This window comes from Colius striatus, chromosome 12, assembly GCF_028858725.1.
Source record: "Colius striatus isolate bColStr4 chromosome 12, bColStr4.1.hap1, whole genome shotgun sequence".
In the NCBI taxonomy this organism is placed as follows: Eukaryota; Metazoa; Chordata; class Aves; order Coliiformes; family Coliidae; genus Colius; species Colius striatus.
The window spans coordinates 1,644,554-1,668,949 of record NC_084770.1 but is presented as its reverse complement, the minus strand read 5'-3'; the positions used below and the strand labels follow the sequence as shown (position 1 = coordinate 1,668,949).

Sequence of the window (24,396 nt, the reverse complement as noted above, 5' to 3'; positions counted from 1 at the left end):
CCTTGCCTTGTCAGCTGCTGTGGATTGCCAAAGCAGGGACCCTGCCAGGGAGCTGCTCTGCCTGCCAGCCTGGGAGCAAGGGGCAGATGCTGAGCACCAGAGTTAAGTGGTGGTGAGATTCTGACCTTCACAGAAGAGGAGACTGTAAAACTTTCTGAGCCAGCTGTAGCCTAGGTCTTGCCCTACTGCATTCTCAAAATAGGATGAAACAGCACACAGGCACAATCATGAAAGAAACTGAATCTTATTAAGGCCAGCTTTGGACATTCCTGAGTTTCAGTGGTGTCAAGAAACAAATCTAAGCACCTCTGGAAGGCCACGGGAGAGCAGCACTTAATGACTCTCATGGAGACTGGAAACTGTATTTTGTGCAAGCAAGGCAATCCAAAGATTAGCTGTAAAATAGCACTAGAAAATAGCTAGGTTCTTCCTCCCACCTTTCATTAGCATGATTGAAAGCATATCCTGAGCACAGGAAGAAAAGTTGTGTAGGAGAAGTACTACAGAAGGAGTCAGGAAGGCTGTGGCTACAGTGCAGCTCCACAGGTACGTGCAGAAATACGACCTCTTAACCTTTCTGTCCCTGCAGATAGCAATCCACACCCTCTGGAACATCAGGATTGTTGTACTGGCCAAGCCAGAGCACGAGAACCGCATCAGCCACATCTGCACAGACAACGTGAAGACGGGCATCGCAAACACCCTGGGTGAGGAGCAGCCCCGGCCCTGGCCCCAGCCTGACAGCACTTCAGTCTGTGCCCGTGCTGGCCTGGGAATGGAACAGCTCTTTCTCCACAAGACTCCTTTGACCACATTTATCTGACACTAGTGGAACTAAAGTTACATCCCCCTAGCACTGATGATGTCTTTCTTACACTGTAAGAGAGGAACTCTCTTTGTGTGTGTACTTAGCACATATATGCATATTTATATCCCAGGCAAACACCTTTGGCTATTGGATTGCTCTTTCTTGGGTTTCACAAGGAAATGGCACTTCTTTCCCTTCAGCTGTTTTTCTTTTTTAGCATCCTTGTAGAGTTTACCACCACAATCTGTGCTGTGTGTACTAATCCTCTCTGTGCTCATGAAGTCAACTGATTTCTCTTCTCCATCCTCCACTTCACTGAAGATGTGCTTGGTGCTTTGTTTTCTCTGCTAGACTCAGCCTGGAGGTGGTTTGATTTCTTGATGGGGGTGTTTTTTGGCTTATCTTTTTCCAGGTAATAAAGGAGCTGTGGGGGTGTCATTCATGTTTAATGGAACCTCCCTTGGGTTTGTTAACAGCCATTTGACTTCAGGAAGCGAAAAGAAACACAGGTAAAATACATCTTCCCCTCTCAGAAACAGCTGTTGACACAGGGCAAAATTCTCTGGGCTGTGTTTGGAAGGAGGGACCCCAGATAATCATAATCATATCTTCCTGACCATAAAAAACTGTTAAAGGTCTCTTGGGAGGGCAACCTGTGCTACAGACGCTGCTCACCGGGTAAATGAGGGACTTCAGCTGTGGCCAGGCCACACGGGTGCAGAAGTTATTTCAGAGGCAAGTGTGAATGTCTCACAAAACACTGGTGTGACATTTAACCAAAAAGCCCTCTCCAAACCAGTTTGTATAGTTTAGGAAGCTGACATTAGTTTGTTGTGGTGCTGGGTGCCTGAGGGACCTCTCCTCCTGACGTGCACGCTGAGACACAAAAGGACACTCCTTACACACATCACAGAGGATTCATTGCCCTCCCACAGAATCCATATGCAATGTGAGGTGATGTTTGACATGACTTGGGTAGAGAGTTGAGGAGTGCTGTCATATATGTTTAACATGTACTTCTTTTAGTTCATTATCATACTTAGGGGTGTTAAAGGGATGTTTAATTCTATGGTTAATGAGGCAAAGGTCTCACTCTGGGCACTGTGGCTTCGCTGAAATTGTTTTGAAGCTGTTTGTCTGCTCAGTCTGCTGTGGTTTATGGACAAAACAGGACCTCCCTCAGCTGCCTCCCATGCTGACCCTGCAGGCCTTCTCCTACCAGGTGTCTGCACAACACATCAGTGGGCACTGGCACTTTTAACACTTTGCATGCAATTCTCTCATCACAGAATGGCAGGGGTTGGAAGGGACCTTTAGAGATCATCTAATCCAACTCCCCTGCAGAAGCAGGGTCACCTAGATCAGGTCACACAGGAACGTGTCCAGGTGGGTCTTGAAGAGCTGCAAGGAAGGAGCCTCCACACCCTCCCTGTGCAGCCTGTGCCAGGGCTCCCTCACCAAATCATGCTGGTATCAAATATGATTTTAAATGAGGAGGAGTCTTTGGGAATCTCTGGTTTCTGGTATTATACATGAGGAAAACAGTTCCCTGATCGACAGTGTTTTTGGAGAGAAATGGGAAGCCTTTTGCCATCCCAGAACAGTGTGCTGCAGGGGCCCTGTGTGCCTTCTCGCTGCAGGCAGCGCTGGAGTGCAGAGCTGCGCTGCACCCTGGGGCACAGCTGAGAAGGATCCTGCTGGGTACAGCGTGCTGTCAGGAACACTGAGAGGGAGGCCTGTAGCACACAAATGTCTCCACAGTGGCTCATTCTCTATACCCAGCTGTGAAATGGGTTTCTGTGGTCTAGGCAGGTTCTGTGCAGCACAGGGCTGGAAGGCAAAGACCCCAGCCATTGGCAGGAGATCTGTGCCCGTGCTGGGAGGAGCTGGAGCAGTCAGGAGTGGTTTTGAAAGCAAAGAAGACTTGAAGAGGTTGGCTTTGCCAAAATCTAGTTCTGTGTTTGCTGCTGAAATTCGAGGGCAACAACCTAACGCTGTGTTTCTAGGTCATGTGGCTCAGAAAAGCACAGCCCCAGGAGGCAATAAAAGTAGCTGTAGGGCAGCTTGCCAGCCTTCCAGTTCAGCTGGGAACAGTCTGACACCCCAGGTAGAGCAGCCCGAGGCTGCTGTGAATGCCTCTTGCCCTCTTCACAGCAGGCTGCCCTCCTGCCCCTGGCTCCCCAGAGCACACGGGCTGAGAAGCCTTTGTGTGGGCTGACAGCGTGGCACACGCTGAGCACTCCGGGCCCTACCTGCCCAGGGCCAGTGCAAGGCCGGGGGAGCAAGTTCTCAGCTTCTGGTGTGCTCTTCTCTGAGTGTGGAGCCAGATCAGTTGTGCCTGGTAAAGCAGCAGTCTCTGCCAGCCCAGGCATTTGGAAATTGCATGGCAATTTAGTGTGTCAGGCAGATGTTTCTTGTCTTGACAGACGCAACCAGAACTACACGAACATCCTGCGCTTCCTGACACTGGGAGATAAGAAACTGAGTCCGTTTAACATCACTCATCGCTTTACTCACCTGTTCTGGCTGGGAGACCTGAACTACCGTGTGGAGCAGCCCCCGACGGTGAGGGACTGTGAGAGACAAAATGCTGTGTTGTTGTAGAAGCATTGTCTTGTCTATAATCTAGGGCAACGTGGCAGAGAGAAGGGAGGCAGAGGGGATCCCCAGGGCACGAGTGTGACAGCGGTTGAGGGAGAGTACAGAAATCTCCTTTGCCCTCTCTAAGGAAAGGCTCCAAACCCTGGGGCTGTTCAGCCTAGAGAAGGCTGAGGGGGGACCTCATCAGCACTTACAAGGGTGTCAGGAGGATGGGGTGACACTTGTTTCTGTAGTATCCAGCAATGGGACTGGGTGTAATGGACATCAGCTGGAACACAAACAGTTCCACAGGAACACAAGGAGAAACTCCTTTGGTGCTGAGCTGAGGGAGCCCTGGCCCAGGCTGCCCAGGGAGGGTGTGGAGGCTCCTTCTCGGGAGGTTCCCAACCCCACCTGGACACGTTCCTGTGCCCCCTGAGCCAGGGGAACCTGCTGTAGCTGGGGGTTGGGCTGGATGAGCTCTGCAGGGCTCTTCCAACCCCCACCACTCTGGGGTTCTGTGATTAATGGACCCAGGAATGCCATCTGGCACACTTTGCTGCTCCAGCCAGCACCGTTTCCCCAAACCTCCCAAGTCTCCTTCCCACTGTGAGGGGACATCTGTCCCTGAACAGCTTGATCCAGAGTTGCTGTTCTGCCCTGTTTGGTTTGCTTTTAGTGGCTCAGAACGGGCCTCCAGAAACAGGCAAGCTGTAATTAACGCTGGATAGGTTTCAGTAGGCGGGAGACAACAGCGAGCCTGATCTGCATCTGGTGGGGTGTGTGTGTATCCTCGTGCAGGGGACGTGTGGGCATTTCGATGCCTGGTTTTACACACAAACATTCAGCCACACAGCAAAGACCAGGGCCTTTCAGCGAAGGGAAAGGTGGGGAAGTGGCAGGGGGTACGGCTTTGCAAAACAGTTGAGAAGCACTTGCTGGCTCACCAGTGAAGGGAATGTTTATAAGAAGGCTTTGCTTGCATCAGCTACAGCTCTGCTGTTTCCCTGTTGGCAGGAAGCAGAGAATATTATCCAGAAGATCAGGCAGCAGCAGTATCCAGAGCTGTTGGCTTTCGACCAGCTTCTCATAGAGAGAAAGGACCAAAAGGTGTTTCTGCAGTTCGGTAAGATCCTGAGTCTCTTGGCAGGCTCCTCTCACATCTCCGGCATCTTTCTCTGCCACATTTGATGTGCAGCAGGGTGTAGAGAGCAGCTGCTCTCTTGCCCAGATGAAGCTTCTCAGTGGGCCAAACTGTAACAGAGCTCTCTCTCTGTTCTAGAGGAGGAAGAGATTACTTTTGCTCCAACGTACCGTTTTGAAAGAGGCACCAGGGAGAAGTATGCTTACACCAAGCAAAAAGCTACAGGGGTGAGTGGAAGCTGATTTCCCTTCACAAGTACATGGCAGAGCAGGGGAAGGAACTCCTACCAAAAGAAGTGACCTAAACCAACCTCTGCATTTTCTGCCCTCGTAGTGTTTTGAAAGGAGTCAATAGAAACAAAACGATTTGACACAAATACAAGGTGCTGGGGCAAGTGAACTCCCTGGTCTTTCGCCAACTGGTCCTTTCCCTTCTTCTTGACACCACTTCTCCTTTGGTTTGCAGATGAAGTACAATTTGCCATCCTGGTGTGACCGAGTGCTCTGGAAATCATACCCCATGGTGCACGTTGTGTGTCAGTCCTATGGTGGGTACATGGCAGATTGTAGATAGCAAAGCAACCAGTCTGAAACGGAAATGATTCAGAGCAGGCTCTGTGGGATCTCCCTGCACTGCCAGGCGCTCAGCTTAGAGGGACCTGATGTTAAACCAGGCACAGTGGAGCCAAATCTCTCTGCCTGTAACCTTACAAGGTCAGGAATTAATTCAGTTATTCTTTTATATGCAGAATACCAACCAGGCAGCTGCAGCTGCCCAGCTTAAGGCCACACCGCAGGATCACTTTACACCAGTTATTTCTTGGCAACAACAGCCACTTTTCCCGTGTAGTTGCCACCAGGAGCAACGCACTTGATGGTGCCACAGGGCACAGTCCAGTCTGCAGGGGCTGGGGCTGCAAACATCTGTGTGGCCCGATCAAGGTGAACCTACTTTAGCAGAGAGCTGGACTAGTTGATCTCTGGAGGTCCCTTCCAACCCCTACCGTTCTATGGTTCTGTCAAACCGTATTCCAGAACTGTGTGGTACCAAGAGCCCGTTCCCTTTCTTGCTGAGAAGCATCACAAAGTTGCAGTGCAGGGAAGAGAGGAAGCCCACGAGACCTGGTTAAACAAACCAGACTCTGATACCAGTTCCTGAAATTTCATTGGCTCTATGTAGGACCAAACATCTGAGTATGATGCTGATGATCTCTAGTGAAGGGGATTGACAAGAGTGCTGTAGAAGCCTCTTGGAGGATCAGGTGGGCTGATGTGAAGATGATGAGGTGTGTGGTGAAATAAGCACCCCTGGGACGTCTGGCACACTGTCCAATGGACTCGGCTCGCTGGAACTCAGCCTGCACTTGGGTCAAGTCAAGACCCTGTTCACTCACTGTTAATTTTAGGGCAGGAGCTGCTCTGTAGCACTGAAGTGTGTGATACACCAGTGTGCTCTTGTGCGATTTCCTCCCCTATCACAGCTTTAATTAGCTGTGCATGTTACAGAGGTAACTGAGAAGCCTGCAAGAGCTTTTTGTACCCAGGGAATCCATCACTGACAGTTGCTTGCAAAATGAGTGACATTGTGTCCATTAACCAAATCTTTATGTATTTTGACAAAAGAGTTACATTCCTGTATACCAGCCTGAGGTTATGTAGAAACACCCTGGACTAGGCACAGTTACCACAGTGACTGGGAAATTTCTCTTGCAGCGTTCTGGCTGGAGCATGGCAGGCAGTAACTGTCCTCCCTTTCTCCTTGGCAGGCTGCACCACTGACATCATGACCAGTGACCACAGTCCTGTCTTTGCCACCTTTGAAGTGGGAGTCACCTCACAGTTTGTCTCAAAGAACGGTTAGTCAGGTTGGGGGCAAGTGTGTCTGTCTTCACCTTTGGATACCAAACACAGTGCTTTGTGTATGTAGAAAGAAGAAGCTGATTCTTAGAGTCCACTCACAAACACCCTCTGTCTCCTACTGAAAATGCTGCTGTTTTCCCTTCCTCTTTCCTAGACTCAAAGTACACGGATTCCCAAGGAGAGATTGAGTTCCTGCACTGCTACGCTACTCTGAAGACCAAGTCCCAGACCAAGTTCTACATCGAGTTTCACTCAAGCTGCTTAGAAAGTACAATTTGCTCATCTTTATTCTTTCTGTCCAAGTTCCCTGCTTACTTGGATTGGTTCTCCTTCCTCTTGCTTTGATCTGAATAAATAGCTGTGTGGATCCCCTGTTCCAGCTCAAAAAAAGAAGGGATATGGTAGAGATTTGTTGTAGTTGACAAGTCATCCTGTACTGTCAGCAGGACAGCCCCAAGCCTGCAGCCTCTGAGCTGGAATCTGTGCTCAGCCTTCCACTGTTTAATCCATCTTGTTTGGCAATCTGATCTTCTCTTTCTTGAGGATTTCTTGCTTAAAAGAGATCTCTACTTAACAAACACATGACTGATTAAACCTCTAATTGTGCCTGCCACAAATGATCAGGTACTTTCAAAATGAAGCATCTGCATGGTGCTAATGAAAAGAATTCATTAATTACCCTGGTTTAAAACAGAGACAGTCAGAGGATCAGCTTAAAGTGAAAGTGACTTGATTCTGCAAGCAGGACTACAAAATGGGATGCATCAAGAGGAGTGTGGGCAAGGTCTGCTCCCCCTCTGCTCTGCCCTGCTGAGGCCTCATCTGGAGTCCTGTGTCCAGTTCTGGGCTCCCCAGCTCCAGAGGGACAGGGAACTGCTGCAGAGAGGCCAGTGCAGGGCCATCAAGACGATCAGGGGAATGGAACACCTTCCTTTTGAGGAAAGGCTGCAGGACCTGGGGCTGTTCAGCCTGGACAGTGTTGGGAGATCTCATTAATACTTACAAGTATTTAAAAGGTGTTTGTCAAGAGGATGGGATGACACTTTTTTCTGTCGTGCCCAGCAACAGGAGTGGGGGTGATGGCCATCAGCTGGAACACAAACAGTTCCACCTGACCACAAGGAGAAACTCCTTTGGTGCTGAGCTGAGGGAGCCCTGGCCCAGGCTGCCCAGGGAGGCTGTGGAGGCTCCTTCTCAGGAGGTTTCCAACCCCACCTGGACACGTTCCTGTGCCCCCTGAGCCAGGGGAACCTGCTTTAACTGGGAGCTGGGCTGGGTGAGCTCTGCAGGGCTCTTCCAACCCCACCACTCTGGGATTGTGACTGTGTACCCACTGGTGCTGCAACTTTTACTCCCTGTCCCCGTGCTACAGGGCTGAGTCTCAGCTGTTTATGTAACAGGAGCCTACGTGCCCTTGCTGGGGGGGTGGTTTAAGCAGTTCCCCACCACAGGCCTGCTCCTGTAAGTGGGACAGCAGGCCTTCAGTGCATGCTTCACCACACTATCGCGTGTCAGAGTGCTGTGTCAAAGACAGTGCCATAAGAGATTACTTTTGGGGCTGTATCAACATTTGCATACATTTCTATGGAAACGGTGTATTACGGATCTTAAATTAGAATTTCAGAAGTGTGCTATCTTGAGTGGCGTAGGAAGAGCTGTCATGTTCTTATCCTCCAGCCCATGTATCCACTGAGCTTTTCTGTGCCAAGTTTAACTGCAAAATAAAGCCATTTAACAATGAGCCAGTAAAATAGCTTGTAAATGGACTGTGTAAACATTCGCCCGAAGCTCAGGCTTTAAGCATCTTAATACCCTTCAAGCTTGTGTCCAAACGGGAAAAGAACCGTAGGCCTTTGGGAGCTCTAACATCTGAAAAGAGATCTCGCTGCCTCTCTTCTGCTCAGCTCCTTGCTCGTCCCTTTGCAGGTTTTGTAAAGAGCCAGGAAGGAGAAAATGAGGATGGGAATGAAGGGGAGCTTGTGGTGAAGTTCATAGATGCGCTTCCAAAGGTAAACTGCCAAGTGTGTTCCCACATGCCACAGAAGAGCCTGCCACTTGCCTTCCCATAAGCCACGTTCAGTCTTTGACTTGCAGAAACATTATTTTCAGGAACATGGTTGTGGTCTTGTTTACCCTCAGAAGAGGCTGTCAGAATGCAGCAGGGGCTTAAGCTAAACAGAGCATGTTACAAGCAGGAAAGGACTTTCTTACCAGTATGCCTTGATCTGTACCAGTGTGGTATGACTATGTCAGGAGCATGACTCCCTTTCTCACCTATTTAGTGAACCTCCCCATGATGACAAGTGTTTTAAGCAGGCCCGTTCTTGTCCTTAGTTTTAGATGGAAGATAACACATCTTCAGGAGTAACTGTGACCTGGAGTTTCTTTGTTCTCTCAGACAAAGCTTTTATCTTTGTATTTTTTGGAAGGGTTGGCTAAGTGTTTTTAGCCTGTGTTAAAAAGACTAGCGTGGCCAGTTGTGTGTGTCAGTGTCAGAGACAAGTCCTGTCCTCAAGGCCAGAGCTCTTCTCCAGTTCCTGGTGTTCAGAGCTCCTGAATTTGGAAGTAATACACATGTCAATACCCTTCTGAACAGCCCAAAAGCACAACTGCTGGCTTTGGAAAGAGTGCCTCACACTGAGAGACTGGAGAAGGCTCTACAGTAAGAGATTGTAACAAGAGCCAAACAGGTTTTTGGGAACAGACTGTGATCAGAGTCCAGGTCACTTCCTCCTAGAGCAACTTTCAAGTCCTGCACCGCAGCGTAGAGTTCTGTCAGTGTGGGGGGGGGGGGACTCTAAAGCTGTGAAACCTTTTCCACCAGAGCTCCAAATACCATCAAAGAGGCTGATCCCAGGGGTGACACAGTACCCTCATGGGCTTGTCCAGCTGCGTTTTGCTCACTTGGGACTGAGGCATAGGGAGAGCTGTGTTTAGACCACCTACTGTACTGACCCACATTAACTTGTCTTTGCAGCTGACTCCAATCATTTCAGACCCAGAATACCTACTGGATCAACACATCCTGATCAGCATCAAGTCATCAGACAGTGATGAATCTTATGGTGAGTGCTTAGCCCTGGAGTTCTGCATGAGTCAAAATCTACTTAGATACTTCCAAACTGCTGAAAGAGTGGGAGAGAACAGAAGTAACTCTTAGAGACTGAACATCTATGATGCTCTGACTTCTGATTTAGAGCTCTACACACAGAAATACATTGTGGGCAATAGTTTTTTGAGGCATTGCTGATCAGAGGAATAGGAACTAGATGCAACAATCTGTGTGAGCTTTACCAGCCCTAAAAGAGCAGTGGCTTAAACAGAAAGTACTTTACAGGGATTAAACCAGGAGTCAGTCTGTTTAAATGGGTTTGTTCAGAACATACAAATCCTGCTTCGCCTGCACTTACTCAGTGCATTTCTCCAAGCTACAGACAAATCATCAGTGCCTTGGCCAGCAGAACTTTGTCAGAATTTGGCCTCCAAATCCTGACAAGCCAAGACTGCAGTCCCTGCACACAGAAGGCTCTTTGCTGAAATGGCAGTCATGGGCTTGTGTTTTCCTTGCCAGTAATGGAAGCTCAGAGCCCTGTGGTCAGCTGTGTGTGTCTCCAGTGCCCAAATCCTTCACACATCTATGAAGAAGTGAAATGAATGCCCCTGATTTCTCAGGAGATATTACATGCCTTAAGGTGACCCACAGTAGATTATGTCCGGTAATCTCAGCCCTGTCAGCGTAGTGATAGTAGATGACTGACATGAGAAAGATACTGGGATGGTGTTTTTCTCAGTCCCAGGCTCGTTGTCTCCTTGTCATGCTCTAGGGGAAGGCTGCATTGCCCTGCGGATCGAAGCAACAGAATCCTTAGTTCCTATCCACACTGTGCTGACACACCATGGTGAGAAAACAGGGGTCTTCCAAGGTGAAATCAAGCTACAAACATCACAAGGAAAACAGAGAGAGAAACTGTATGGTAAGGAAGGAGATCACCTCTGCAGTGCTTGCTGTAGAGAGTGTCCATGTCAAGAGATTTCTGGTGACTGCCAAGGAACTGGAAACGATCCTTGCATTGCTTCTAGCCCTGAAGGGACAAGAGCTTGTGATGCTGAGTGCAAGGAGGTCTGGTATCGTTGGTTCTCAGGAGCATACGTGTGCTCTCTCAGAAAGACACAGCAATTCCACATGGGTTTTTCTTTCTCATCATTCGAGTCAATTGAGCAGCCCGAGAGCCCCCCCTGTCTGCCACTGAGACCCATTTCACTGCATGGTGCTGCATCGTTTCCGCTTGCAGTGGCTATGGGACCGGCTGCTGGAGCTCTCCCTGCTGCAGTCACCTCGGGGAACACCTGCAAAGATGAGGGAGGCTCTCAAGTATAGTTCCTCAGCTATAAAATCACCTTGCTACCTGTTTTTCCTCAGACTACAAAAGCAGCCTCCTAACATTTACTGTCAATGGTAAAATGAGCTGTGATGGGTGTTTGGGGGATGATGACCTTTGTATTTCAAGAAGCACACTTTTTCTTACACCAACATGAGATGTATTGTGGGCAGGTGAACACATAATAGCAACAGCTGCTTAAAACTGTCATTCTGATAGAGAGATGCCTAATAATATACAAACAGTAACACAGGAAACTTAGGAGGTGAGGCTCTGAAGCTGCCAAAACTCTTTAATGCCTCTTCTTTCCTTCAGATTTTGTGAAGATTGAACGTGATGAAATTGCTGGGCAGAAACCAAAGAACATCAGCAATTTAGAACCTAGCAAAGACTGGGATCAGACTAACAGGTAAAGGGCAAGTCGCTTCCAGAAAAGAGTTGGCTCAAAACAAAGGCAAAGCTGGGCTTGCTGGGAGAGGAGTGTTAAATGGTGAAGCTGCCTTTGTGGCTCTCAGGCCAATGCTTCTGTGCCTAAAGCTTTGGGAGCTGAGAATGCATTAATCAGATTGAGTCCCTGCACCTCACTTAAAAGGGCCCTTTTATTTCCAACAGAAAGTCAAAACCTACTCATCTGATGGCCAGAGAGGCAGCAGCCCTTGCTCGCTACTGGGGCAGCGCTTCCTGCTCCGCAGACGGCCCGGGAAAGGAGGATGTGTCACGGTAATGGTGCTGCTGCCCCTCTGCCAGCGGGGAGGGAAGCTCTGCTCAAACTGCCCGTCCCTCCTCCCCTGGGGCCTGGGGGTGTGTCTAGGCAGGGCTGTCCTTTCACCCCAGCTTCACAGGGCCGTTTCTTTGGTGGCAGCTTCCTGCCTGCCAGTCTGTATGGATGGGTGCACCCCCAAAGGCCCAATCTCTCCCCTTGTTCCTGCAGAGTATTGCTATGCTGCACAACGCTGCCCAGTGCTGCTGTTGGCCTCTTGCTTGGAGCCATCCTGTGCCAGCTGAACTGCTGGGCCCAGGAGCATGTAAAAGCCCTTACATCTGGCTGCAGAGCTGGGTGCCCTCTGCAGCCTGGAAGTGGAAGCTGTGTCAGGAACGCTTTGGGGCTGAGAGGTGGCCTTCACCCTGCTGCTTCCTCTCCAGTGGCCCAGGAAGGGAAGCACTAACACTTAGTCTCTGATTCTGAGGCAGCAATGACCCCCCACCAAAAATAACGAGGTGATATCGAATCTAAGCAGTCAGTGGGCTCCAAGTCCTTTGTAGCTGGCAGGCAGACAGAACAGTAAATGTATTTGTGCTTGTATCTCCCTAAAAGTATCGCTTCTCTTCAACAGCTGTGCTCCCACAGACATCAGCAACCCCAACTACCTGGGGATGGCTTTCTCCCAGCAACCCTCTGCAACCAGCCAGCTGAAGCAGGTACCTTCACCAGACCAACCACCTTCACTCTGGAGCTACGAGCAGCCCAAAGAGCCGACCTCCATAATGGGACAGAGTCAGGCATCATCCTCCACGTCACCCTCCTTGTCACCTCTGTCTCCAAAACCAGCCCTCCAGCCTCCAGCAAACAGAAACGTTTGTGGTCGGAGTCAAGAGTACCTGTGAGTCTGAGTTTCCCACTGGGGTAATCCCCTCCCCTCTGTCCTTCTTCACAGGCACTGTGTCATTGTCAGTGCAGAGAGCTGAAGGGGCAGCGTGTTCCTGCAGCCTTTCATTTCTAGAATTAGGAAAAAGGTAAGTGAAGGGCACAAGGACAGACATCACACACTCAAACCAAAGTTAGTGTGGAAGTCCCTCAGGCTTTTGTGAAAGGAAAGCAAAAGATGTATGTGCAAGTTGAACTGTGTACCAGGAGGAGAGGAGAGCAATACAGACTGCACTGCAGTAACAAAGGAGAAAAGGGAAGAGTGTGGCATAGGTCTTCCCACTGGATGGGAAGGAGAGTTCCTTCCTATGTCATATGAGAAGTACTTTAACTCAGTTTCTACTTGCATTGCTATAGAAATGTCCAGCTTGCTGTAGAAGTTGGTATCCTTGTGCTGCATCTGTCACAGGCCTTGATGCAAGTTTCCATCCAGCAACTGAAAACACCCCATCCCTGCCCAGCTCAGTGAAACGATGAGGCCACCCCGGCCATGTGCCTGTGCACAAGCAGGAGCCTCTTTCCAGACCTCTCACACTGACAGCTGCTTTCTGAGTCTGGATCCCTTCCCTAGGAGTACTGTGTGGCACTGGGAGCAAAAGGAGCCTGACCCAGTTGTAAAATGCTACGGTGTGATGTGAGCTGCTCCGTTAACTGCCCAGGCAGCCATCTCAATCCCCTCTGCCAGATCTGAGCCTTCCTTTTAATATTTAAATGCAGATTTGTGCATGCTGCAGAGCCATCAAAGCACTTGGCACGGTCTGGCTCAGTAGCTTATCTCTGCTTAAAGAGAAGCCGAGTATTGCTCTGACAGGGCTGTAGTCCAGCAAGGAGTTTATACAGTACCAGGCATGTTTGCTCCCAGCTGCCATGTTAATAATGATTAAACAAAGTAAAACCCATACACAATTCTGTCCTTTCTCACTGAGTTCAGTTGTTATCCTGTTACCCCTTAGCACAGAACTGCAGATGGCTGGGGTTGGAAGGGCCCTGCAGAGCTCACCCAGCCCAACCCCCAGCTAAAGCAGCTTCCCCTGGCTCAGGGGGCACAGGAACGTGTCCAGGTGGGGTTAGGAGCCTCCACAGCCTCCCTGGGCAGCCTGGGCCAGGGCTCCCTCAGCTCAGCACCAAACAAGTTCTTCCTCATGTTCCAATGGAACTGTCTGTGTTCCAGCTTGTGCCCATTGCCCCTTCTGTCACTGGGCACTACCAAAAAAAAAAGACTGTCCCCATCCTCCCAACACTTATCAGCATTCTCCAGGCTGAACAGCCCCAGGTCCCGCAGCTTTTCCTCCTCACACAGGTGCTCCAGTCCCTTCAGCATCTTGGTGGCCCTGTGCTGGCCTCTCCCCAGATATCCCCTATCACTCTTGAACTGGGGAGCTCAGAAGTAGACACAGGACTCCAGGGTAAAGTAAATGGGAGAATAACCTTCCTCAGCCCGCTGGTCACATTCTTGGTGAGGCCTGCCAGATGCCATTGGCCTGCCATTGCTGTCTCAGGTTTCATTTGCACAGTCAGCTGAATTGTATTGTTCTCATTTCCTATGAATTTTCTCTTTCAATCAGTCAGTCTCTTGCCTGCTTTTCACAAGTCTTGTTTTTTCCACTTCTTTGATGACTGTAGGCCGCCAGACCTGGCCAAAACCACGGCAGAGCCTTTGCTCCAGGAGGAGGGACAGCAGAAGCCAGAGATGTTCGACAACCCGCTGTACGGCTCTATGGGCTCTAAGGGCAAGGTGGCATCCAAGAAAGAGCAGGACTACCCCAAGGCCTTGCGAAAAGAGCAGCTGCCACTGCCTAATCTGAGCTGTCATCTCATAAAGCCCCAGGAGCCTGACTGCAGCAAGACCTCTGGCAAGCAGCCATCCCCGCCCTTCCTGGTCCCCACGCAGCGATTTCGGTCCTACACCTGCTCCGGCCAGTCTGAGGAAAAGAACGGAGGTGAAAAGACTCAAAGCAAACCCAAGACGAGTGCGCCGTCGGAAAACTCAGCGCCACTCAAAAAGCCAGTCAAGCCCTCGAGGTCTGAAGCGAACCCGACCGTGCAGGGCCAGCAGAACAAGCCCCCCCTGCCCTCCAAGAGCCGGGCGGTGCTGGACATGCAGAACTCCAAGGGCCGGGACTATCGGGACAGCTCCGAGCTGCCGCACGCCGGGAAGCACCGCACGGACGAGGGCCCGGTGGGCAGGACGGCCACGCCGGTGGGTGCCTGCGGGGAACGAGCCCAGGGGGAGGCTTTATGAGACCCTGTTGTCCCAGCAGAACAGCAGCAGAGCAGGACAGGCTTCATTCCCGAGCGGGCTGGTGCCCTGGCAGGGCAGGGGGTTCCCTCCTTATCAGTCTCTGACCCTTCTTCAAGCACAGTCCTTACCAAGCCATGCACACCAAGCAATGACTGTGCCCACCCCACGCCCCTGTTGAGAATGGCCTCTCCCCCTCAGGCAGAGAAACTTGTTGTTATTATTCCAGGACATCCTTTTTTAAGGATAGGTGTCTGTCCTGAGCCCATCTATGTTCATTTTGATCAGGACCATCTTTAGTTCCAACTGCAAAGCCCCAGTGCATTCTGTTTTAATCCATCTCCTATCATCTTCTCTCTAGTTACAGCCGTGTCCCTGCTCCTATTTGCTAGCCAAGCCCAGAGCACTGTCCCACAAACCTGCAGGGCCTGCAGAGCAGGACATGCAAGGGAATATCTGAAAGCAATAATGCTGCAGAAGCTCTCATGCTGTGAAACCACGGCCTGAGCTTTGCATGAAGTCGTCACTCCTTCTGGACTGCTTAAGCTTGATGACCATAAGAGGAATGCCCACAGTCAGCTGCTTTGTCATTGCTTTTTTGGTGCACACCCCGTTGTTTCTGAGGATCTCCAAACTCAGCACAAATCTCACAGCATTTGCTAATAGATTTGCTTTGGTATAATTAATAAAAAGATTAAAAGCACTTATCTATGGGGAACACCAACGTAGAACAGTGGCGTGCAAAACCATTACGGAACCCCCTACAGAGCTAATCACACGTCTACTTTTCTGAGCTGGTGGGTGTTTTGGAGGGGTTTTTGGCAGTTGTTTGTTTGTGGTTTGGGTTTTTTTGCCCAGAGCATCATGAGCTGGATGAGAAGGAGCTTAGTAAATGGATCTGGGAGAAAAAGCAGCCCACTTGAGCAAGCCAGAGGGGTTTCCTCACTCCTCCAGCAAGACTTTCAGAATTGCCAACAGCCAAGCTGATGTCTTCTCTTGTCCCTACAGTGAAAACAGCACCCAGGTGGCACCCTAGGAGGAACCCTGATGGGAAGAAGGATGGAGATCACTGCGTTGTTCACACCAATGTCTGCTGGTCTGGTTCTAAAGACTGGGGATTTTTATTTTTGAGGGTGTAATGTCTCTCTGATGATGAAAATGTTCTAGCTGAGAAGTTTATCCTACGTTGCTGAGACCAAGAGGAGCCAGACCACAATACCAAATGCCAGGCAGCCTTTTGTAGTGTCACTTTGGTACTTCTGTTGAGAGGCAGGGGTTAAGCACATGCATTGGCAAAGGGTTTGAAAAAGAGGAAGGTACGGTGCAAGGGCTGGCAGATGGAAGGGGGGTGTTTAAAGAACCCCCTTTCTACAGAAGCAACATTTGCATTTTGTGTCACAAAATCCCTGTTAAAGAGTGATGTGGAAAAGAAAGCCTTTTGAAAAAAGCATGTCCCATCCATGGAGCAAGGAGTTAGGGCAGGGTGGGAAAGGAGGGAAGAGCAGATATTGATGAAAGTCACACAGTGCCAAGGGAGCCAGCTTTGCCTTTAGCTGAGCTCCCAGGCTGACACGTGCAGTAATTCGTGCCAGAGTGTGAGGGCTGGCCCGTGGCAGAGCTCTTTCCTAGCAGGTAGTGCTTTTGTACCCCTACCAAAGAAAGGGAAGTACCAGAACTACAGGCAGAAATGGAAGAACAGGCAGGGTCTGTAGGCAGCCTGGGGACACCGCTGCCTGAAGGTCCAGAGAGTCTTTCCAGCCTGTCTCACAGCAAGCACTCTGCTTTTGAAGGACACTGGCCAGCTGGGTTTGTAGCATTCCTAATAGATTCATGCTGACCTTACTGTACACTTTGGTTCACTGACTGAGAAGGAATAATGTTAACATACCTGCAATTTCTGTTATAGTCACATAAAGTATTACTGCTGTGGTTACAATTAGGCTGTGACTGTCTGGGATTTAATCATTGCTATTGTTGCCATGTTGATTACCTGAAAGTAATAAAATGGTCACCTTTCTGATCACTCTTTACTGGAAATTCCGAGCTGCCTGCCACATGATTGAGCTGGGGCTGGGTGACCAGCCCAGGGGAAACACCAAAGGCAGTGGGGAGCTCGGGGAAGATGCCACGGTGATGCTGTGATCCTGTGACTGGGGATGGGTTTGCCTGTGTGCAGGCTCTTTGTGGCTTAAAATTCTAGCACCTCTCAACAGGTACTAATTGTACAAGTGTAGAACAATACACAGTGATTTCACCAGGGCAGGAGCAGCCAAGCATAGGCTTGTGAGCATGTGTGAAGAGGACAACCTGTATGGTAGAAATCCTCTAAGAAGGGAAGGTTGGGGGTTTAAGGCATCATTACTGCAGCACTTGGCTCTCTGACCTACAAGTCAGCAAGATGGGCCAAGAGCTGATGTTCTTCTTGTTTTATTCAACATAATCCTCCGTGTGTAATCCCCAAAATTCAATAGCTGTGGCACTTCCCTGGCCCTGGGAGCCTGTTGCTTTTCCAGCTTCCAGAACTGGTCCAGCCACAGAGTAAAATCTTCCTGAAGCAGCTGAGCTTTCTCTCCAGTGGGGGCAGTTCGATCAGGTGCTACTGATTGTGTGGTGTGTTCATGTCTGTTCAGAGACAGGAATGTGACAGGCTCTCTGCAAAAAAGTTTTACCTTCTCAATAATGAGGCAGGCTCAGACCTTCAGTGATGCTAGTGTTTATCCTCTGACTTCTTAAGCTGCAGAAAGGAAAGTATATGCCCCAAAATCTGCAAAATAAAAGCTTGAGATAGAGAAAAAAAATACTCTCCTGTGTTTAAAGCTGGCCCAGATTTGCAGATAAGCAGCATCTGAGAACACTGGACTTACTGAGGTGTAAAACAACATCCAGGTGTTTGATTTGGCCTGTCCCTTAGAAAGGCACGTTGCTGGGAGAGAAGAGAAGCTCTCTGCCAGGTTTCCAGAGGAAACGTACAGGTTGCTGTTCCCATGCTACAAATGCATTCCTTATCCTTACCCAGCTCAGGAGCTGGCTGTGGGTTATCACTCCAAAGACAGCCTGAGTTAGTCTCTGACAGGAATGATGGCAAATGCCACCACACTTTTTGCAAGTGCACAATGTTCAAAAGAGATGATCCTGTGGGAGCCTGACAGATGTGACCACTAGAAAATTAGATCTCACAAATAAGTCTTGTGTTTGTTTTGTTTTTCACTTTCTGTTATAAAGCCTGTAAGATGATCTCTACTGGTTTTACTGCCCATGTCCTGAACCAGATGAAACCAGGACTGAGCGTAAGCTGCTGCTTCTACAGCCCTGGGTCCGTGACTTGCCCAACCAGGTACACTTGTCTGTAACCTCTGCCATGCTCCATTTAGTACAGGCAGACATGAGTAGAAGACATAAAGTGAAGGGTATGAATGGCCCCAAAATGGACTGATTTCCCCCAGATGCAGTGCTGATCCATAACCTTCCGGCGTCCTTTCTTTTAAGTCCTTAAAATAGCTGCAGCCTTGGTGTACTGATTTCCATGGAGACCCAGCTGTCAGAAACGTTTTAAGTTCCCAGTGACAGGATGTAATGTTGTAGGGTGCAGCAACTTTTAAAAACCCTGTTTCCTGCCTGCACCTGATGCACTCAACACAAGCTTACTGGTCCTCTCAGCTGTAAAAGGATCACAAGGCACTGCTAAAGCTTTTTGTACGACGTTGTAGTGGGCTGTGTGTTTTCTCCCTAGCAAAGGCAGAGTCTCGAGGAAGAGGAAAAACAGAAGGAAAAAGATCCCTCCAAGATGAGTTAGTCACTCTGAAATAGCAACGAGATAAGATTGGTGTTGTTAGGAATGATGTTGCTGAGACCCCCTGCTCTGCTGGGGTCACGCCCTCGTTCTGTACGGCTTAAAACCAATCATTGAGGCACTGCCCTCCCATTTGTCTTTCAAATGGAAGTTCTCCTGAAATCTTCACTGCATTTTCCTGTTGTGCTGCTGACAGCACAATTCAATTACCCCACATTGTGACTGAAAGAAAATCTTGACCAAAAGTGAATTGATTCTCCCCCCTGTCCCCAAAGCTCCTAATTCTCAGGTGTTTGTGTGTGATGGCACTGAGGGTGTCAGGAGTAGCTCAGGAGTAGCTAACTGAGCAAGGTGACCCAGGGCAAGTCCCAGGGATCTCTTAATCAATGGCCCCAGAGGGCAACAGAATGGTTGCAAATGCACAATATCCCAACACTGATGTCTTTTATTTCCTTACTCTCTGCCTGAAAGAAATCCACAGTTCCCCTTCTGGGGCACTTGCTAAAGAAGCTCCATCCCTACCCTTATTTGTTGTCCCTTGATAACATGGATCAGAGATACAGCAGGTGGACTATGCTTTAGGACAGCTGAGGCAATGGTGAAGGCCCTTTGACAGTTTGGTGCCATATTAGATGTCAGCTGCATCTGCAGGACGCTTGTTTTGTTGAGGCTGAAGATTTTAATGAAGGAGCCTACAACTTTTGCTATTTTCTGAGCCCAGCTGAAGCAAGAGCTGCCTGCAGCTGGAACGGGGTCTGGCAGAGCTGCTCACATCTGCCACCTAAGAGGTGCTGCAGTCACCAGTGCATTCTGGCAAGTGCCCATGGAGGGGCTCGTTATGCAAGTGCTGCAGCATCCAAAGTCGTTTCACTGTGCCAAACTGCCCTAGTGCAGAAAAGGTGTCAGCTGTACAAGTAGCAGATGGTCCTTCTATATATGCATAAGCAAACATCAGGTTTCCATTCACAAGAATGTGGAAGAGGTCTCCTTTCTAACTCCACAGAGTGTGCACGAGGTTGCTTCAAGTGTGTCTCTTCCTAAGAAGCACTTTAGGACTGCATGTGGGTTAAAACTTGTGAAGTCCCTCAGACATGCTGTCCCTGCTGAATCCCAGCCTGACAGAAGAGACATTTCTTCTCACCAAGTGTAATTTGCTATGGGTTTTTCTCTGATGCATAATGAGAGGATGTTTTATTTCACCATGTATCACCAATTTCCCTCAACTTCCATTCTCAGATCACTACTGTTACTCTGGCTTCCTAGTTTTATTTACAGATCCTCTGTGGAAGTTGGACTGGACAATCTCCAGAGGTCCATCCAGCCTCAGCTACTCTGTGCTTCTGTGATTATATTTAAATGAAGCCATCCTGTGCCAGGGATGGTGACCTGCCACATGGTACAGCGATCAGTAACACCTCATTGCAATTTTTCCCCAAGGTCTGGACTAGATTACAGACAGAATAAGCGAATCTCTCATATCATAAAGCATTAGAGGATATCGACTAATAGAGATAAAAATGGCACACAACAGGCTACTAAATGTTGGACGTGGGGAGGAACATGAATGGGGATGGATGAAGGTCCAGCAACAAACAGCAGGCTACAGAGAAGCAAGTAGAGGCTCTGTGGAATGAGAGAGGACCCAGCAGAAGGGAGGTGGGTAAAAGCTGTCTCCAGCACAAACAGGTTGAGCTAGAGAAGACAACAAAGACATTGGAAAAGAAACAAGAGACCTTTGCAATAGGAAGGATGAAGTGTTAAGGAGGAAATTATGTCTGCTCTGTACTTTACAGCAATTTGCATCTTCACAATTATAGCTTGTACACACAAAGAAAATGAGATGTGGGAAGTGCTCCCTCTTTTCCAATGTAAACTCTGAGATCCAAAACAAAGCCTGATGTGAAAATGGAGCTTTGAATTTAACTCTAGCCCTTGGGAAGGACACTGCTGATCAGCATCTTCACAGAAAAATGAACATCTCAAGTTCTAAACCAGAAAGCAGTAAAGGGAGAAAGTGAATCGAGTCACAGGCTTCAGTCCCACCTCACAGCCTGTCTGAAGGGAAACAAACTTCCCCTCACCTTTGAGCAAGGGTCCTCTTCATCAGCTGGATGTCATCACCTGGCTACCTCAGCACAGAATCCCTGAAAAACTAGGCTGGGAGGGACCCTGAAGGGACCCATGCAACCTGTTTGCCATAGCAGCAAAGGGTTCTTCACACAGGAATGTTTTTAACTGGTCTTACGTCCTCCAGGTGGGAGTTTCTCATCTTCCTCAAGCAGTCTCTTTCAGAGCGTCACTAGCCTTACTAACCTTCATCTCTAGTGGACGTTTTTTGGTGGCCTTTAAGCCATTTTAGTCTAACCTGTCCCTCATGAACAAGCATGTTGAAGCTCCTGAGGTTTCCCCAGCCTGTCCAGATGTGGCTGGATGGCAGCACAGTCTCTGGTGACCAGTCCAGCACGGCCTGGCCTCACACACACGTGCTCCTGGGTGCAGAACAAAGCCAGCCCACCCCTTCTTCTTCCTATCCAAGAGCCTGTGACCAGTACAGTGCACATTTGACTCCACTCTGAAGCCCTCCAACAAGCAGCTAAAAGGCCTGGCAAAGAACAGGCAGGTAGAGCAATACAATAGTTTGAGATTATCCTTTTCTGTGTCTCTAGGCAAATTGTGAGCTCAGCACAAGCACCTATTCCTTCGTAGCTGCTCACCCCTGAAATTGCCTCCCTGTGCTTCCCTCTGCTTGTATCTGCTGAAAGGGGTTTCTCCCTCCTTTGCCTGGATGCATGGCTGCCAAGCCCACAGCCAGGTTTCTATGGGAAGCAGAATTTCAGCCTCTGTGGCTGTAGAGCACAACATGCTCTCGTTGGAGGTTGAGATTTCACCTTTGCTCTGCAGTGCGAGTGTTCTGAAAGTCATTGGGTTTGTTAGTGGTCTTAAACTCTTCTTCCTGAATTAGGCTGTTGAACACACTGGCAGATTTTAATGATGATGGTAGCAGAAAGGCACTCAGAGCAGAGAAAGAAGTCACTTTCGGTCTGAAGGAGCTATTTTATCACATGTGTTCTTGTTAACTCGAGTTGATATAAAAGGAGAGCGAGAAGACAGATGATGGCATGAAGCAGGCATGTGTTAGTGCAAAGACTGACAGAAGCTTAAGCTGCCTTCAAGAAGAAGGCATTTGTATTGGAGTGGGAAAAGCAGCATTTTCAGGTATTGTAAAGGAAAAAAAGAGATCAGGATGGCCTGGCCACCACAGAAACCATCACTTACAGACAGGTGCACAGCTTCAGCAGTGTGATTTGTCCAATATCCACACATGTGCAGATGACAAGTAATTGAAACCCTTCCCTTGGAATGGCCTGGCAGTTACTGTAAACAGTAAAACACAGTGTTTCCAGTCATTTATCTAGTGCTTGAGGACACATCTTGCTCTGTTTTTTCCCCACACCATTTCTGCTCACACTGACTTTTTTTTCCCCCCACAATTATTTTCTGTCCCAGTTTCAGTAAGAAAAGCCTACTCTCAATAAAGGACTTTTGTTGGAGAGGCTGAAGGAAAGCAAGTGGCTGGCAGTTCAAAGGCAGCGAGAGGCTTTGGCGCTGATTATATATTAAGGCCAAGTTAAAAGCCTCAGGAGAGGAGTAACTGAGCCTGATCCCTGTGTTTCTGCATTTTGGTCTTCTCCCATCCTCTCATGCTCTGTATTTGGTTTCCTCTTTCTCTGCAGAGGATTAAGATGTAGAGAAGAGGATTTACAAGGATGAATTTCCCTCAGCACTGCTGTTCAGTAGCTGTATCTGTGGAATTAGGAGTTAGGGTTACAGTTACAAGCAGTTTTACATGTTTAAACATCTAATGAGATGCAAAGCAAAAAAACCAGGCCGTGTGCTTACACTTGGCCAAATGAGTTTTGTCAGGAACATGCATAACCTTGTGTACTGTGTACTCAGTAAGACAGAGCTGTGCAAGAACTATTCTTAGCCAGCAGTGCTCTCTCCTCCACTGTGACAACCCAGCGAATCATCTATGTTGTTATTACAATTTACTACCTGCATCTTCATCCATTTACTCGAAAGGAAAACAAACCAATGTTGGTAGTCCGAGACAAAAAGCTTCATGAACCCTGCTCAGTTTCAAATTAAATTATAACAGCATGGTTACCTAACACATTACTGAAGGCATGAAGCAGTTAGAAGTAAAGCAAGGAAGCAAGCTGTCGCAGGTCTTTACCTTTGCCAGAAAGCGCGTGGTTTCTCCTCGAGGCGGGACAGGGCGTGCTAGCGCAGTGAAGGCTGCCCTTGCACTTATGCTGTGTTCCAGGTACTCTTTTCAAAGTAATTCTGTCTAACAACCCCAAAACTGCACTTCATTTCACCACCACCCACCTTGAATTGCTGTGTAACCCCACAAAGGTTTGTAACCGCTCTCTTTAGGCGCTCCTGGCCCTCGAGGTTGTCCCATGGTGAGGATCTGGGGGAAATGACTTGCAAAAACTGCCCAACTAATAGGTCAGGTCTCTATTTTGGGCTATGTGGTCCATCACCCTTCTGCTAGCTGTGAAGCTTTTAGTAACATTTTAATGTTCATTCAGGGTAATAAATGTGCTTTAAGACTGAAAGGCAAAGGCATGAGCTTCACGGCTGGTAGGCCAGCACCCTCCCTCGGTACCACAGCAGCACCAGCCATTTACTCCACCACAGCCCCACCAAAGCGTATTGTTCTTCCTGGTGACATAACAGCAGAAGCTTTTGTTATTCTCTTAGGGAAGATATTAATGCACATGATGAGTCATGCCTTCTGAAACGATGTCCTTTCAAAAATCAGGACCATCAAGAGACCCTGTGACCCTGTGGCACTCACTGCTCTCCACTCATTGGGAAAGATAATTCGTGTTGATCCCACCTATGCCTTTGAGACATCCTGAGTTCCCAGATCCATCTCCTCTGGCAGAGAGGGGAGGAAGGGAAGCTACACAGGCTTTGCAGGGCAAGCCAAGGATTTATTCCTGAGGGGTGACCTGGGTTAGTGCCACAGTTTTGGGGCTCCGGGCATTTGCCTCCTTTGTGAATTCCCCACGCGGTGCTCAACGCCTAAAACTCCCCACAGGCAGGGGGAATACAGAGGGTTGGGACTCTCGCAGGGGGCAGGCTCTGGGGCAAGGCGGGTGCTCCCTCACACGGGCCGTGGGCCAGCACAGCATCGAGTTTTGGGCTCCTCACCACAAGGACATGAGGGTGCCGGAGCGTGTCCAGAGACAGGCATCAGAGCTGGGGAAGGGTCTAGAGAAGAGGTGTGATGAGGGGCGGCTGAGGGAGCTGGGGACGTTCAGCCTGGAGAGGAGGGGGCTGACACACGGGCACTCCACAACTACCTGACGGGGAGCTGTGGCGGGGTGGGGGTCGAGCTCTCCTGTAACGAATGACAGGACAAGGGGAAACGGATTTAAACTGTGCCCATCTAAGGTTCAGGCTGGACATTGGGAAGAACTTTACCGAGAGGATTGTTAAGCACGGGAACAGGCTGCCCAGAGAGGCGGGGGCGTCCTCATCCCTGGAGATACTGGGAAGATGAACAGACGAGGCGCTGAGGGGCTCGTTTCGGTGACGGGCCCGGCCCGAGGTGACCGGTCGCCGATCTCTGCTCCCGCGGGCGGAGCCACGCGCGCGCCGGGCAGCGGCCCCTCCTAAGATGGCGGCGCGGCCGCGACGGCGGCGCGCGCCGCTCTCAAGATGGCGGCGGGCGCCGCTCTCAAGATGGCGGCTCACGCCGCTCTCAAGATGGCGGCTCACGCCGCTCTCAAGATGGCGGCGCGCGCGCGGACGCGCTGCCGGGAAGCGGCACAAAATGGCTGCGGCGGGAAGCCCCCGGCTCCCCTCACCGCTGCCTGCTCGCCCGGGCCCGGGCTCCGCGCTGACCCGCGGCCTTGGCGCCGCTCCTCTGGGCCC

General features: G+C 49.6%; 1 protein-coding gene and 1 long non-coding RNA gene across 3 annotated transcripts in view; one reads left to right on the top strand and one right to left on the bottom strand.

Annotated features, from left to right (window-relative positions):
- INPP5D (inositol polyphosphate-5-phosphatase D) overlaps positions 1-16,691 on the top strand; it is a 53,867-nt gene extending 37,176 nt beyond the window's left edge. Inside the window, exons 13-28 of the mRNA XM_062005687.1 lie at positions 590-707; positions 1,221-1,317; positions 3,235-3,373; positions 4,406-4,514; positions 4,671-4,759; positions 4,998-5,079; positions 6,298-6,387; positions 6,546-6,659; positions 8,318-8,400; positions 9,369-9,456; positions 10,216-10,365; positions 11,086-11,179; positions 11,383-11,490; positions 12,105-12,371; positions 14,039-14,615; positions 15,663-16,691. Coding sequence (XP_061861671.1) covers positions 590-707; positions 1,221-1,317; positions 3,235-3,373; positions 4,406-4,514; positions 4,671-4,759; positions 4,998-5,079; positions 6,298-6,387; positions 6,546-6,659; positions 8,318-8,400; positions 9,369-9,456; positions 10,216-10,365; positions 11,086-11,179; positions 11,383-11,490; positions 12,105-12,371; positions 14,039-14,615; positions 15,663-15,665 — 2,208 coding nt within the window. The 3' untranslated portion in view covers positions 15,666-16,691. The remainder of the gene's footprint in view (positions 1-589; positions 708-1,220; positions 1,318-3,234; positions 3,374-4,405; positions 4,515-4,670; positions 4,760-4,997; positions 5,080-6,297; positions 6,388-6,545; positions 6,660-8,317; positions 8,401-9,368; positions 9,457-10,215; positions 10,366-11,085; positions 11,180-11,382; positions 11,491-12,104; positions 12,372-14,038; positions 14,616-15,662) is intronic.
- A 222-nt stretch (positions 16,692-16,913) lies between these two features.
- LOC133626434 (uncharacterized) lies at positions 16,914-24,105 on the bottom strand. Of its 2 annotated transcripts, XR_009819516.1 has the most exons (4): positions 23,944-24,105; positions 22,682-23,860; positions 21,721-21,819; positions 16,914-17,418 (listed from the first exon to the last, which is right to left on the bottom strand). It is a non-coding gene; the product is annotated as an uncharacterized LOC133626434 (long non-coding RNA). The 2 variants fall into 2 exon arrangements; XR_009819515.1 differs by having other exon boundaries at positions 22,682-24,105.
- Between the last annotated feature and the right edge of the window lie 291 nt (positions 24,106-24,396).